The 16,569-nt window shown below is 37.5% G+C and overlaps 1 protein-coding gene across 10 annotated transcripts in view; it reads right to left on the minus strand.

The window, feature by feature from the left end:
* The window catches only part of LOC127567551 (cAMP-specific 3',5'-cyclic phosphodiesterase 4D), a 938,945-nt gene that overhangs the window by 105,772 nt on the left and 816,604 nt on the right, over positions 1-16,569 (minus strand). For all 10 annotated transcript variants that reach the window (XM_052010574.1, XM_052010577.1, XM_052010573.1 and 7 more), the window contains 3 exons: positions 11,464-11,500; positions 10,321-10,397; positions 4,976-5,025 (listed from right to left, as the gene is read on the minus strand). In XM_052010574.1, the coding sequence (XP_051866534.1) occupies positions 4,976-5,025; positions 10,321-10,397; positions 11,464-11,500 (164 nt within the window). The remainder of the gene's footprint in view (positions 1-4,975; positions 5,026-10,320; positions 10,398-11,463; positions 11,501-16,569) is intronic.

A 16,569-nucleotide genomic window follows, 5' to 3' on the forward strand; every position in this document is an offset into this window, starting at 1 on the left:
GGTGTATACTCTCCAGAGTTTAAAAGCATGGCAGGTGATCTCATTGAAACTTACACAATTCTTACAGGGCTTGATGGAGTAGATGCAGGGATGATGTCTTCCCTGGCTCGAGTGTCTAAAACCAGGGGTCACAGTCTCAAAATTACAAGCTTAACCATTCAAGACATGGATCAGAAGACATTTCTTCATCAATAGGTAATGAATCCATGTTTTTTTTTAAACAATGACTGCATCAAACTACTCGTGCTTCTAAAGGATAATGAGTTTCCTTGGGGTGTTCTTAGATAAGATGAGCAGTATATCAAACACAATCAGAATGCCGCAGTCCCCAACACATGGATACTCTGGCAGACTACTCTATTGCATGTTTCTCAGTTTCTGATTATAACAATACCAGAATGTTTTTCTGCACGACTTTTCCTTGCAGTGCTTGCAATTGAAACCAAGGTCTGAATCAATGCAATTCTGCTATTTTTAAAAAGGTAGCCAATACCACATCAATATTGTATTTAGGATTAACTTGGAATATAGAATGTTACATTAAGAAGTCTGTAAAATTTTAAGTGATCTCCAAAAGTATTTAAATGCATTAAAAAAAGGAGAAGCATTTTCTACAACTTGCTTCATTATAAATTCTAGTCTCTACTTTTATCATGCTAATGTGTTCTGTGGCAGAACAGTAAATTATCCTACAAAGAGATTCCAATATTCCCAGTCAAATCTGCTTCCCGGGTTTCAGAAAATGTTGGTATTTACCAAAAGAAGGTATGATATACAATCAAGCTACAGAATGTGCGGCTTTAAAATGTAGACTAATTATCCCCGCCCATCCCTGATTCATTTATCCCCGCCATCTAATTCTCAAGATCATATTTGATCTCAACCTCTTATGTCCAATTCTACAAGCGACTGACCTGTGAAGTAACTAAAATAAGAGTAGCTCCTGATTCTCTCTGAATACAAAAGTTGCACCATGTAATTGTTAGTGTGCTCATAAAGTATATTAACTCCCACACCTACTTATAAAATATCATGAGTATTTTTTTCCAGATCACTTTGGTATGAACATTTTTGATTGAGCCTCTATCCGTTTTGCCTCCTCGCCCAACTCACCATCATTTCTTAGCTCCAATTCTACCCCAACTCTCCCGTGTTTTCTCCTTGTCGATCTTTCTCTTCCTTTTACTTATGCCCTTCACTTCCTTTCCTCCCTCACTCCACCTGTCACTTCTCTCCCCTTTCTTCCCACTTCTTGCCTTTTCGTACCCTCCCTATACCTGATTCTCTCCTATATTTTTCGCTCTCCTTTACATTCCGCCCAACTTCATATCTCTTCCGCACCTTCCCCTCTCACGTCTTGCTCCAAGTCTCTCCCTTCATGCTTCTCACACCATTCTTTTCTATGTTCCTTTCTTCGTTTCCCTCTCTCCCCTCCTTCCTACTTTTTTGTTCACCTGTTTGCCCTCTGCTCTTATCTTGTTTCCCATTTTCCTCCAACATTCTGTGTACTTCATTTTCCTATCCCCTCACTCGGACCAATGTGGTGATCACCCAAACCCCTAAGCTGCTTGACTTCCACAGAAGTTCTCCAACAGAAAATTAATTGAATTCTTTCAGACACAGCATACAAATACCCTTTTTATGATGTTTCTTCAAGACTGTTGCCAATTCCCACTGATTATAGCAAGAGACTGGGAAAAAAGCTGCAGAAATTCTCCCCCACCTATCTTTTTCTGTTGCTGTATTTTTTCATTTGGAGTATAACACATTTCTTCTTGTCAACCATAACAAATGGAAAATTCATGAAGCAGACTCAAGGCCTCATTCTGCAGATGTTTGATAGTTTGCTGCAGGAAAGGGGAGGGGAAGCCTGTTCAGAATTCTTCCATAGTTACTGAACATCCTTTCTAGCAGCCAATGGCTAGCAAACAAATGCTACTCCATCCAGAGAAACAAAGGACAGCAGATGCTGGGATCTAGATGAGAAAACAACAAGATGCTGGAGGAACTCAGCAGGCCAGGCCTGGCAACCATCACTAAGGACCGTCACCATCTGGGACATGCCCTCTTCTCTTTACTACCATTGGGGAGGAGGTATAGGAGCCTGAAGACCCACACTCACTGATTTAGGAACAGCTTCTTCCCCTCAGATTTCTGAACGGTCCATGAACCCATGAACACTACTTTGTTATTCCTTTTATTTTTGCACTTTTATTTATTTTGTAATTTATAGTAACCTTATGTCTTTGCACTGTACTGCTGCTGCAGAACAACGAACTTCATGACATACAAGTCAGTGATAATAAAAACAGATGGTCAACGCCTCGGGTCAGGACCCTTCTTCAGGACTGAAGAAGGGTCCTGATCCGATGCGTTGACTGTTTTTCTCCACAGATGCTGCCGGGTCTACTTGAGCTACTCCACCCAGGGTCTGCAAAGTGGACAACTCATGGTCAAAAATCAGACCTGAGAAAAGAATGGAAGCAAATGGACACTTCTTAAAGCAAAGATAAGAAAAGATTATTGTTTTCTATACCATTCAGTTATTAATACACCAGATGATCCAGGGGTTCTGGAATATAATCAAGTCCAAAGACACATTTAAGAACAAACAGAAATAGCTAGAGCTAACACTAAAAAAAATCTCAGCTCAGCAAATACAATGCAGTGACAAATAAAGTGGAAGAGAGCTTTGAAGTACAGAAAAAACTTCTCCCATTTGCTTTTCCCCTAATGCAACTGGAGACAGCAAGTTGAAACATGAATTTTACAATTTTAAGCAGTATGCATATTATTATATTGCATTTAAAGGAAATATTGGAAAAAAACTAGTTCTTTTTAATTATAAAGTATTTAAAATGCACCAAATTGGTGACCAATTATAATTGCCAAGGCACCAAGCTCTAGAATTCCCTTCCTAAATCTCATCAAATTTACTTTTGGCCATTTGGCCTAAGTTCTCCTCATGTGACTAAGAGTTAAATTTTGCTTGATTAATGATCCCGTCATGCATTGGACATTTTGCTGAGTAGATAAAAATTGCTGCCTTTACAAATGCGAACAAGAATTACAATTTGAACTTGCAAATTGCACAAGATACATTTAGTTTTAAGGACTAGGACATTACTAAACAACATTTGTACATAAATAAATGTACTGCTTCAAGTTCCTGGGCCCAACACATTGATGCAATCATGAAGAACACACGCCAGCAGCTCTACTTAGTTGAGAGTTTGAGGATACTTGATATGTTACCAAAGACTCTTGCAAATTTCTATAAATGTATGGTGGAGAACATTCTGACCGGTTGCATCACTGCCTGGTATGGAGGCTCCAGTGCACAGGATCGGAAGAGGCTGCAGTGGCTTGTAGACTCAGCCAGCTCCATCACAGGCAGAACTCTCCTCACTATCGAGGACATCTTCAAGAGGCAGTTTCTCGAGAAGGTGGCATCCATCACTAAGGACCGTCACCATCTGGGACATGCCCTCTTCCCTTTACTACCATTGGGGAGGAGGTATAGGAGCCTGAAGACCCACACTCACTGATTTAGGAACAGCTTCTTCCCTCAGATTTCTGAACGGTCCATGAACCCATGAACACTACTTTGTTATTCCTTTTATTTTTGCACTTTTATTTATTTTGTAATTTATAGTAACTTTATGTCTTTGCACGGTACTGCTGCTGCAGAACAACGAACTTCATGACATACAAGTCAGTGATAATAAATCTGATTCTGATTTTGATTCAAATAATTCTACTTAGTAGTGAAATCATACACAGGTTATATAAACTGCAAATTACAACCTTCTCTAATACCAGCTCTGAGCACCTCTTCATTACAATACACACAAGAAATAGATGTTATATAATTAAGAATAACCAAATGCACATTGGTTCCTTGCATGGTTTATTAAACAGTTTTAACTAATGATAATCTTTAATATATTATTGAATGTGCTTTTTTTTGAAGTATAAAGTGAATATGGCTTTTTCACCTCCAAGTTCCACTCTGTGAATGGAATTCCCTTAATGATACAAATCACAGGAGCACACCTGTGGTGGAACTACTCTGAACACAATGGAATACAGATGAACAAAACACATTTAAAAAAACTTATCTTAAACATATGACACTTTTAAAAGTTATCAATAAAACTCAGTGAATCAGAGGTTTCATCTGAACTAATTTTTTCTTTTCCATACAATTAACAAAATCTCTTCAGAATTTATACCATCTGTATCTTCTTCCAGTGCCAGAAACCAACAAATGAAAACTATGTTCTACAGGCTTACTTCAAGTGACACACAAAATGTTTGGTCTTCCCAACATGATCTACTTACAGAAATTTTTTACATGAATATTAAACATTACATTTGTGTAGAAATTCAAAATATGATAATATTTGAGCAGCGGGGGTAGTTTTAGAAACTTTTATCTAAGAGAAAGCTTAGGGACAATGGCTTCCTTCTGTGTTATAAACCTCTGGTTCTAAGTTACATCTGATCTTAAAAAGAAAAAAAATCAATTCTATTTTGCCTAGATCTCAGAACACATTTCTTTTGCTAACATTCACTTCTTACTTCTTATTTTCTTTCTCAGCTTCAGGTTTTCTTGCAACTTGCCCATTTTGTTAACAATGGATGCAGCTCACTTGTTCACAGATTTCTGGTGATAATAATTTACAGAAATAATGTTCCTCCATTTTTAAGTTCCTCCTTCTTCAGAATGCAAGATTTGGCAATATTTCGAACTTACTGGATGACATTTAGCAATGTCACTTCAACTTAACACCACAGGACATGTAAATGTTACCGTGGCTGAGAAAGTCATAAACCTCTTACATAATTAAGATAGGTAACAGAAGGAAACTTTCAGATCTGAACTACATTCTTCATGAGCATGAGGGACAGAATATGCCACTTGGTATAATTTGCACTGGAGAAACGAGTAAGCAGTTAAAAACAAATTCACCTGTGAAACTTGGCTTATTCATGGGTGGTTGGTTACACATTGGTGAGCGCCTGAATTAAAATAAAACAGAAAATTAGAGAATCTAGCAACTCCTTCACTCTGAAGTTTACAGAATTCCAACAATCATCTGGTCAACCTTGCTCTTGACCTTTCTATCCAAGGATTCTCCCATCAACAAATGTTCCCAATTGATATATCCAAACATGTCAACATTCCTAACTTTCCATTAAAATATATTTTAGTTCAAAAAATATAGCACTTTACATTATTTATATAACCATCAGTTACTATATAAATGGTTAACAATAATTCTTGAATAAAAACAAGAAATACTATGAATACGCAGTAGGTTAGCCAGAATCCGTGGAGAGAGAAACAGTTATATTTCAGGTCAGTGACCTTTCATCAGAGCTCAGTATCAAACTGAAAAGTTAACTATGTTTCTTTCCCCACAAATGCTGTCTGACCTACTGAGTACTTCTAGAAATGTCTGCAGTACTTTGCTTTTGAACAATAAATCCCATATTTATGAAGAAACAATAATCACATGAAAGAGGAACAACAGACATGTGTTGATTATATTTGCTACATACTGGTGTAAGTTGACACAGCACAACAAACACATTTCCCAAACATAAGATTTTAATTGAACCACTTTTTTTTTAAAACTTTGTATTTTTTTTAGCAATGTTGTTGTTTGAACTGGCCATTGTTTTTTTTATCTGAAATCTGTGTTATCAGAATTATTTTCTTAGAATACATTGGCCTTGTTATTTTATTCCCATCCCCTCTTAAATATCTGGCATTCTCATTCAACAATTCCTTCCATAAAATGACTCAATGCCTCTACTTCAGTCTCTTTATGATGCACATTAAGTAGAGAGATAATAGTTTCAATAAATAGATGACACACATTTATTTCATTGGAATAAAACATTAACAATACAACTATACACTCCAAAAATTGAAGTTGTCATTCCAGTTTTAAATCAGCAGAGGTCGCTACAGTGCACCAAGTGCTATGTGTATGTTTTTATCTAGTGACAGACATGATACTGAGAAATGTTATGAAAGAACACTTTCTACATTTAGATTTGCATTTTATATTTAAATATATTTAGATATGAACACTATGCAATGATATAAAGAGAGAAAGCCATGTGTGGTGATGCAGCCCAAGCTTATCAATTTTTGTTGTTACTCTCAAAAAGGAATTGAAAAGCTGCATGACCTGCTCCTAGATATTAAGACAGAGTGTAAATGAAAGATAGGACTATATTTGGGAAAAATAGGGGGCAATTTGATTTTGTCAATGATAGAAAATGGTTGATGGTGAATCGACAGTCTACTGTGCACCTTTCCAAGCTTTTATTTCCATTCACAGCAGACTGCAATGAAAATAACAATCCATTGCTCTCATGCAAGTTAATTAACTTTCACCCATTCTATGCTATTCACTGACCGACCCCTAATCACTATGGTAAAATTTAAGTTCAGAGCAAGAATAAAGAAGGAAAAGAAAAATTGAGGTAAGGCTATCTGACAGAAAACAACAAATGAAAGAGTTGCCTCACTTGCATCACCCAGGTGAACATTTTGAAAATGGAGCTGCTGAATGAGACTACAATTTAAGAAAGGATGGAAAGAATAACAGGGTCAATATATTCTAATAAAAAACCCGCTGAACATCAAAATTAAATTACATTTGGAATTTAAAATAAGATTCATTTTATCATGATGAGTGGAAAAATGACAAATATAAATAATTACATAAAGTTACAAAATGGGAGATTGGAAGAGCTAAGAAGGGACAAGAGAAAATTATCAACAAAAGAGAAAGCAAGCCTGCTATCACCACAGTGCAGCGTCGACAAAAGGACAGTCTGGTTGAAGGTAAAGTAGGCAGGTTTATACTTGAGTATAAGTAATTACAGAAATATTAAATGATACTTAAGAATGTAGAGAGGAGGCAAGTATGAAGTTCAAAAACCATCAAGAGTGGGTGCTAACAGTTAAGAGGTTATTATTCAAATATAGATGATACTTGAGAAAATGTTCAAACTGAACACAAACAAATCATAGGAGCTTAATGATTAATATCCGAGGGTGAAAATGCATCGACTCCAACTGATTTCTGAAATTCTATGGAAAGTAAAATCCTGATAGAAGACTAAGGTGCAGCAACTATGACTAGTTTAAAAAAGATAGAGTGATAAATCAGGGAAGAAAATAATTTTATTTTAGCTGCCAATGAACTATTGGATTCTAACATATTGGATGTAATATTAAATACTTGGAAAGACATAAAAGCTGGCATGAGACAGACAATGCAGACCTCAAAAAGGCAGTGACAATCGACAAATCCAACAATTCTGAAGAAATTGCTGAAAACTGTCATAAAAATTCCCATGTGGAACTTCAGGCCACTCCCAGGGACCAGGATCTCCACCTTTACAAGATATCTCTGCAGCTGCCTAACTAACACTGGTGGTTTCTCAGCCCAAGGAGCAGCTGGACTCACTGCACAGCCTGTGGGTGACTGTGCTTCCTGAATAACCAGGTCCCAAGTGATGGTCACACTGACTGCCAAACAGAGTTCAGAGGAGGAAGTGGGTGTTCATCCAGAACAGTAGGAAAAAGAAACTCTCGTTGTCTTGGTGAAACAGCCAGCATAATCAAAGACCCCACCCACCCGGGACATCCTCTCTTCTCACCTCTTCCATCGGGTAGAAGATACAGGAGCCTGAAGGCATGTACCACCAGAGTTAAGGACAGCTTCTACCCCACTGTGATAAGACTATTGAAAAGTTCCCTTATACAATGAGATGGACTATGACCTCACGATCTACCTTGTTGTGACTTCGCACCTTATTGCACTGCACTTTCTCTGTAGCTGTGACACTTTACTCTGTACTGTTACTGTTTTTACCTGTACTACATAAATGCACGCTGTACTGACTCAATGTAACTGCACTGTGTAATGAATTGACCTATACGATCGGTTTGTAAGACAAGCTTTTCACTGTACCTTGATACAAGTGACAATAATAAACTAATACCAATACCAGTGGAGGATTGCCCAGGATGCTCACAAAACTTCAATATTCAGCATTGAATATGGGGGGAAGGTGATGTCATTTTCGAGTCAAATGCAGTACAGTATCTCTGTTCTAAGGAGCACACAACGAGCAGGGATATGGAAGTAGTTAAGACATTTGATAACAAGGGGAACAGAGAGAAGGGTCTTATTTTGCCTCACTGGTAGCAGGTGAGGGAGATCAATGGAAACAATTAACGTAACACAGAGGAAAAGAGGGAAGCATTAGAAATCATTCTCCATGTCAGAATTAACAGCATAGAGACAAAGAGGGTTGAAGTCTTGCAGTCACAGAAGGGAGGAGGAAAGGTGTTAAAGAGCAGGTCACAGAGTTAGCAATATCTAGATTGCTTCCAGCCGATAAAAAATAAACATTGAAAGATATGGCAAGCGAATGTGTGTCTAGAGAGGAACACCCACTTATGTAGGCAGGGCTTCAGCTTCGATTGGTTGTCCAGCAGAAGGGCTTCACCAGGGTGTTTCCCGGGACGAAGTAGTTCAGTTATAAGGATAGATTGGATAGAATAGGTTTGATTTCCTGAGAGGCTGAGAAGGGAACCTGATTAAGATTACAAAATTATGAGGGTTATACAAAGGTTGACTAGTGAACAACATCTTTCCATGGCCGGGTCGCCTGGAACCAGAGGCCATGCATTTAGGGTACGGCATTGGAAGTTTAGAGGCGATTTTTTTCACCTAAAAGGTGGTTGGAATCTGCCTAAGAGGACAGTGGAGACAGATATTCTCACAACATTTAAGAGGTGTCACTTGACTCACCAAGGCATAGAAGACTATGGACCATGTTGTGGTACATGGGGTTTGTATGGAAAGATGTTTGGATTGCTTCTGCTGAAGTTCATAACCTCACATTTTCCCACATTAAACTCCATTTGCCAAGTTTTCATCCACTCACTTTCTACATTCACCAGGATGTTGCCTGGAATGGAAGGCTGCAGTTATACGGAGAGATTGGATAGGCAGAGTTTATTCTCACAAGAGTTAGGAGGCTGAGTGGTCACCTTATAAAAGTTCCATAAAATTATGAGGGGCACAGATGGGATAGATAGTCAGAGTACTTTCCCCCCAGGACAAGATAGTCTCTAATTAGAGGGCACAGGTTTAAGGTGAGAAGGGAGAAATTTAAAGAAGATCTGAGAGTGGTGAATATCTGGGACAATCTGCCAGAGGTGGTAATGGAGACAGATACAGTTACAATGTTTAAAAAGTATTTTGACAGGTACTTAGATAGTAAAGGCATAGAGGGATACAGGCCTAATGTGGGCAAATCAAGGTCAGCATGGACAAGCTGGGCCCATTTCTGTGCTGTATAATTCTGATTCTATGAATCCTAACATCCTTTTCACAACACTCCCTCCTCCTATTTCCGTGTTAGTGGCAAACTTGGATACTTTACACTCTGGCCTTCCTCCAGGTCATTAATATAAATCGTAAATAATTGAAGGCCAAGAAATGATTCTGAGGGCACTCCACCAATTACATCCTTCCAGTCTGAATAAGATGCGTTTATTCCGATTCTCTGTTTTCCATGTAATAGCCAATCTTCATGCTAACACATAGGCCGAATACATGAGCTTTTATTTTGTGCACCAGTCTTTTATGTGACACCTTGTCAAGTGCCTTCTGAAAAAGGCAAGCAGATAATTACTTAAAAAGTGAAATATTTTCAATGATATGGAAAGGAAGCAGACAAGTTGTTTCTCTATTATCTGTACATACTATGGGCATCGCTGGCAAAATCAACTCTTACTGCCTATCCCAAATTGCCATTGAACAGAGTGCCTTGTTAATCAATTCATAAAGCAGTTCAAAGACATCAGTGGTCTGGAGTCACATGTTGGTAAGGATGGCAGATTTCCTTTCATGAAGGGCACTAATGTACTATGTAGGTTTATATGATAACCTAGTGATTTTATGATCATCAGAATTGGTATTATACTTTTAATCCAGATTTAATTCCATTACTTTAATTTAACTCCCCAACTGCCAGTTTTTGATTTGTATTGAAATCGCTGAACCAATCACCAAGTCTCTGGATAATGATCCAGTAACTGCAACAATATGCTCCCTGACAAGTAAAGGTCACATAGTGTGGAGAGAAAAACAACAGCAGCGACCTGATGGATGAAATAACTTTCTTTTACACTGTAAAATTCCACGGTATCAGGACTCAAAGCTAACATAAACTTATGCTACACCACTGCCATCTAGTGAAACAAAGGGCTCTTACTTGCTGCTGGATGCTCGATCTTGCAAGTTGGTTAGTGTAGCAAAGTTGTTCCTTACAGTGCGCAGACTTGCTAGCACCTAATGAAATAAAAATATGAATGCAGGTATGAAGGAAACAGGGTATTTAAACATCATAAAATACAACTACATTTTGGAATCTGCTGATGGTCTCAGAAGATAACCCAATGGTCATGATTCTGTTCTATTAATTAATTTCAGCATTTACACAAAACTACAAATTTAGAATATGAAGTGCACTTTCCAGTCTTAACAGAAGTAATGCAAAAGCATGATATGCAAAATAAAAACATATGCAATAATGTAGCCAGTTAAACCTTTTCCTTTTAAATCCAATGCTGAATTTGTCTAACTTTAGTCAAAACATCAATTTGGCTCCAGATGGATGCTAAGTTAATTAGCTAAAATAATCTTTGTTGGCCAAAAAATTGTTATCATATTACATCATTGCAATTTATTCGCCTTTCTCTAATACTTTGCGTTCAAATAAGGTAGCACAGTGCCATCCGGTGGCTTCTAAGAAGTGAATGGAAATGAATCTTCTCACTGATTATTGGTTTCTGTCACTTTGTAGTTCATCAGGGAATGAATTGTACATTCCTTGCTATGTACTTAATCTCATGTTCTATTGCAATTCCCTCACCATATTAGCTACACCTTAGCACCTTACTCCACATCTGACATTGTATTCAAAGCTTCAGTCACTTTTGGAGACACAAGGTTATTTTTAAATTAAATTGTTTTAATTTTAATTAAATTAATCCTTCCTTCCCTTCCCCCCCCCCCCCCCATCACCCCATCTCTTTTGTCTACTTGGCAGTTTACAATCAACATAAACACAAATTGAACAATAAATACAAAATATAACTTGCAAAAGCTGATACAAACATAAGAATTTGATAGTTTAACCCCACAAATAATTATCTGTAACGTGGGAAGTGTTCTCATAATAAACTGAAGCTCCAAATGAGAAATATTACCCTTCAATATGAAATGCATGTGAAAAATATTCTCTGCAATAGACTATGTGCACTAAAAGAGACTTCCTCTTTAATCGCCAAAAGATAGGCTTGTAAAGTGAATCAGCTTAATAACTTGAAACTGTGTGAACAATGATGTAACTCACCTGCGCAAAAGGAGTCACTATTAGGTCATCTCCATGACTGCAAAATATGAATAAATTAATGGTTACATTTTACATGTTATCAAAATAGATTATAGCCATCAAATAAAGTGAGCGTGAGTTAAGGATATTTTCACAGAACAATTATTCATTTTGAACATTTTCATTTCTTCATGAAACAATGTTGGGCAAGTTGTAAATGGATACAGTACACCTGGCACCTGTGCAACAGTGTCACAAGTTCCAAATTAGTTCATCTTAGGAGTGCCGTGGACTCAGCAGAGCAGCTGACAAGTGTTCATACTGGATTTTAGCTATAGCAAGTTTACAGAGACATTTGAATTTCTGGAATTATAAGGTTCCCCCACAATATCTAGTACCATTAATATTGCTATTTTGATAGTTTGAATGGACATTCAACCACTGAAATGAAACTGCATTAAAAAGTCCGAATTTCCAGAAAATGAAGAACCTTGAACTTGCCTCTGTACCTCACGTTCCCACTCACACTAGGCTATTCTAAAAACCAACTACTTTTAAGAGCTCCTTCAGAGCAGTACAATAAAATTCCAATAATACGTCATCTAACAATTTGGAGATCCTGATAGTTCAGTATCTCACACCTGAGGTAATGCTTGCCACACTCTTCTGAAACTCACTAAGACTCTGGTTCCTGTGCTCCTTTAATCCACTGGGGCCCCAGTTCCAGCACTTCCCTTTAAACTCTGGTGCCCTGGTTGCTGCATTTCCTTCCATCTCAGCCAGGCCCTGGTTACCGGGCTGTCCATTTAAAATCACCGGGCCCCCATTTCCCGCACTCCCTTCAGATCTACAGGGTTCATTGGAAAGTTTATTGTAATAATATGGAACATCTAAAAAAGTTAATTAAAAGTACATTGGGGTATTGATAGGGAATAACATCTAATAGTACACAAAACATACCAGTCCAGCACCACATAAGTCCCAACAATGCCAGATTACTGGAGTTTTAATGTAACACCATTAAGGAAATCACAACATAACACAGTTCTCTTTTTATGGATGGACATTTTATAAGCAAAACAGTGAAAGTAATTTGTTTACAACTTTAAAACTTAATAAGAAAGATATTAATTTCAATGATATACCTAAAATTATACTGTTAGAACTACAGAACTACTAAAAGTATAACTAAGATTTTGGTTTTGTAATATTTCATTAACTATTTTTGTTGTAGGGTTGTGGCTGCTATGCAAACAGATCTGCCTTTTCCTTTGGTATCAACCGTCCACAGAAGGCACATGATCTCCTGGGTTTCAACTTTGTTTCCCTTTAAGAAGTAAAAATCTCACCCAAGACAATACCTGGGGAATCTTCAAATCAGCAGCAAATGACAAACAACTGCTGCTGTTTTTCTCCTCAAAATAAATCCTTCAAAATCTTGATTTTTGGAGGAGTGAATAATGTAACATAAATAGGATTAATCAATGAACCATAATGGAAATTTGGTAGCTATGAAGTTCTTATTTTCCTTTCAAGTTTTATCTATGTTGGTATATCCTGTACAAGTAGATTGATTAAAAACATTTATTTCAATTTTTTGGATAAGCTCTGTAATTAACATATTTACACAGATAAGCTTTATGAAAAGGAGTGGATGAATGCTCATAAGAAGCATACAGGCCAGTGTAGACTATAGGACCAACAGTCTGACACACTGCAGAAAGTTCTGTGTATTACAAATGTTCTTTTTAACATGTTTTCCTGCTGGATGGTTCTTCAACTTCATATCATATTCATGACACCTGGGACATGATTGATATTTGGTACAATACCACAAAGACTCACTTATATTTTCAAAATATGGATTGGCTCAAGCTGGGAGCACTTCATTTTGACATTCTGCTAACAGTGTGTGGCAGTCACCTCCCGTGCAGAATAAGAGCCATGTTTTAAAGTATCCTTTATTACAATTAACTGCCTACAGGTCATTTGTGTGTATGGATATCAGCTTTCATCAACAGAAATGCTTCCTTCATTAGCACCAAATCCCAGCTGAATTACTGCACTTTGTGTTTTAACACCTTCATTATCTTCAAAAGGTTTGCCAAAAAAAGCCATTCTACTCAGCCAGATAATTTTAGACATGCCCAGAATAGGTAAGGAGTTGAAAGTTGGAACTGCATTATCTTAAAGTTCTAGGACAACAAGCCTCTGACACATTACATCTTTGCTCTGTCGTAGATACTATTGAGGCATCTCTCTGCCTTGCTCTGGAAATTGATAAACAGCAGCACTATGAGTCTATGTGATGACTCCAATGAATAAGAATGTGGTCCCAAAAAAATTCTAAACATAGCCAAGGCTAAAAGAGGCATTGTGACTTTGAGTAATAGTTATTATAGTTTCAGCAGTTTTTGGTAACCCAACAATCACTTTGAGTCAACATTCAGAGAAACCCCATATTCGTGAATATTGCTTGTGTTCTGCCCTTTTAAATGTGAACTGATTAAATATCAGTTATTAAAGCAGTCTTCTCCAAAAACTATTATAGTTTCAAATATGGTGCAAATTCAAGATAATTTCTTAAGTAAAGGGACTATAGTTTTTATTGACAATATGAATAACCAAAATATCTGTATTATGACAATATGATTTGTGTCCAAGGTGTCCCTTGAATAAAAACACAACCCTGCAAAAAAAAAGTGTTGTTGAAATTTATGTTCCTGTCCACATTACGTATGCTGCAAGTCAAACATTTTAGCTGAAAATATAGTCAGCCAAGCTAGAGTTATGAGAGGTACCAAACATACAAATGGAGTTCTCCTGAAAACTCCCTAAATAGGGAAGGTTACCTCTTGAGATGTGTCATGTAATTACTATAGTAACTGTACAAACACTAAAATAGTTTTATTAATCGCAAAAAGATTTTGGACTGTTTCTTTTCACTAGGGACCATTTGTTAGCTGTGCAATAAAGTGCATGGCCCTTAAATTCCTGGGCATGAAAAGGAGCTGCAGTGAAAAAAAAAGTGATGAACTATGGGTTGGCAAGGGATAATGAAAGAGGATTGCTGAAAAAAAACATTTAGATCACTAATATCCTTCAGGGATTAAACCTGCCATCCTAACCCTGCTTGGCGGAAACATGATTCCAGACCCATTTAACTGTCTCAGCAGTCTACAATCCAACGCTATGAACACTCAATTTTTCAACTTCAGGAAACCCTTCCCACTTGTTCCACACCCTCCCCATTTCCTCTCTCCTTCTGATCCACCACTGCTCTTCCCATTTTTGTCCCCTTTCCTATAGCACTCGCTGTCACCCATTTTGGCCACTCTCCCGCCTGTTAATAACCGCCTCAATTGCCTCTTCAGTCAGGGACAATTGGATAATATGTGTCAAAGTTCCAGTGATGTCCATACCCCATAGCCAAATAATTAAAAAACACAGACAATGCAAGTTCTTTTTTCTTCTAAAATGTAATATGTTCTGTGAGATGGGAGAATAGTTCTTCTACACCTTGTTGGGGGATAGCAAGGCATATGGAGATAGGTAGGCAAAGTATAATTCATGTAAAAGATCTGTCAAGGTATTATTGAATGCAGAGCAGACTTGGAAGGCAGTCTTTTCCTGCTCCTATTTCTTATCCAATGTTAGTAGAAGAGAAAGAGAATCCCACAGGTATGAATTAGTAAGTAACTAGAAAAACAGACCAGTCATGTTGACTTTTGCCTGCTTTTTTTGATTAAACAAAAACAATGGCTTACAATTGTTTTAAAAAAAAAACTGAACGTTATCATTTTACAGGGCAAGCCTGGGACTATCTGTCAAATCAGCAAAGCAAAATCTGTCGGCCTGCTCGTCAGTTGGACACAGAATCCATTCTTGATAAGATTCTGAGCACTAAAGTGGCTAGACTTGGCAAAGGATCCAAGACTACATAGATGTGAATAGAGACTGTACAACAAATGTTATTTTGCTTTAATTTAATGATGTTAATTACTTATGTTTTTGAGTTTTAATTTACTTCACATTTTACCTAATAAGATATCTTAATAGTTTTTTTTTTAAAACCAGAGACAAATAAAATATTAAAATCAATAACAACCTTCATAGCCATTAAAACCCCAGCCCTGACTGTGCGGCTGCCAAAGGCTGTCAGGAGCATTTCAGGGGCAGGGCCAGGTCACTCTGCTCACCTGAAACCCTGTTGCTGTACCACCCAAGCTCCACCGCTGGACCCCAGGGTGCAATGGAGATACGTTCCACACCCAGCCCAGCTCAGTGCTGCCAGGGGCAGACTACAGCTGGAGCTTCCAGGAAGGGGTCAGGCCAGCACAATCTGGCCCAATGGTTCACATCAGCTGTACCAGCATAGAACGTACTGACACTGAATTCAATACATCAATTAAACTACAAATTTGTGGTCAAGCCCAGAAAATGACCACAAAAGCTGCTAGATATCTACCTGGATCATCAATGAACCTCATAGGAAGGAATCAACAACTCCCTGACTCTGAGCTGGACAAATCTTAGTGGAAATCAGGATGAGCAGCCAGCACTCGCATCCCAGAAACAGTTGTTTCAAAAACATTAGAATCAGCATAACAAGTTGCACTTAACTAGCCAGTGGCCATTAAATGTTATACATTACAATAACTTTTGTGTATGTAACTTTATTCTCTTGATTTTTCAACCTTTTCCCTTGAAACTTAAATTGTAATTCTTGTGCTTCAATCTAAAAACAATGTCATTAATTAAATCCATTTGTAATGAAGTTGATGTTCTGACATTTGTTCTTTGAAAATACTTAAATGCATCTTTTTGAAGCAACATACTAATTATTAGCTAATATTTCTTGAATATTCTCCCATATACAACTAAGTCAGATTTGGAGTTTGTCGCTTCAGAAAGGAAGACGTTAATGTACACAGAATTAATCATCCAGGGAAATACTGTTGGAGATTGTCATCTGAATATGTTGCCATACATTGCTTAAAATACCCTTGAATATCTCCAGCCTTCAAGTAACTACACCCTCATCCTTGATTTTATTACCATCTTTCCACATTAAAGTGGGGGGGGGGGGGGAGAGAAGTTACAAGTACTGTATAAAGTCATGAAGGA

The sequence above is a fragment of the Pristis pectinata genome, chromosome 2 (genome assembly GCF_009764475.1).
Source record: "Pristis pectinata isolate sPriPec2 chromosome 2, sPriPec2.1.pri, whole genome shotgun sequence".
Taxonomy (NCBI): Eukaryota; Metazoa; Chordata; class Chondrichthyes; order Rhinopristiformes; family Pristidae; genus Pristis; species Pristis pectinata.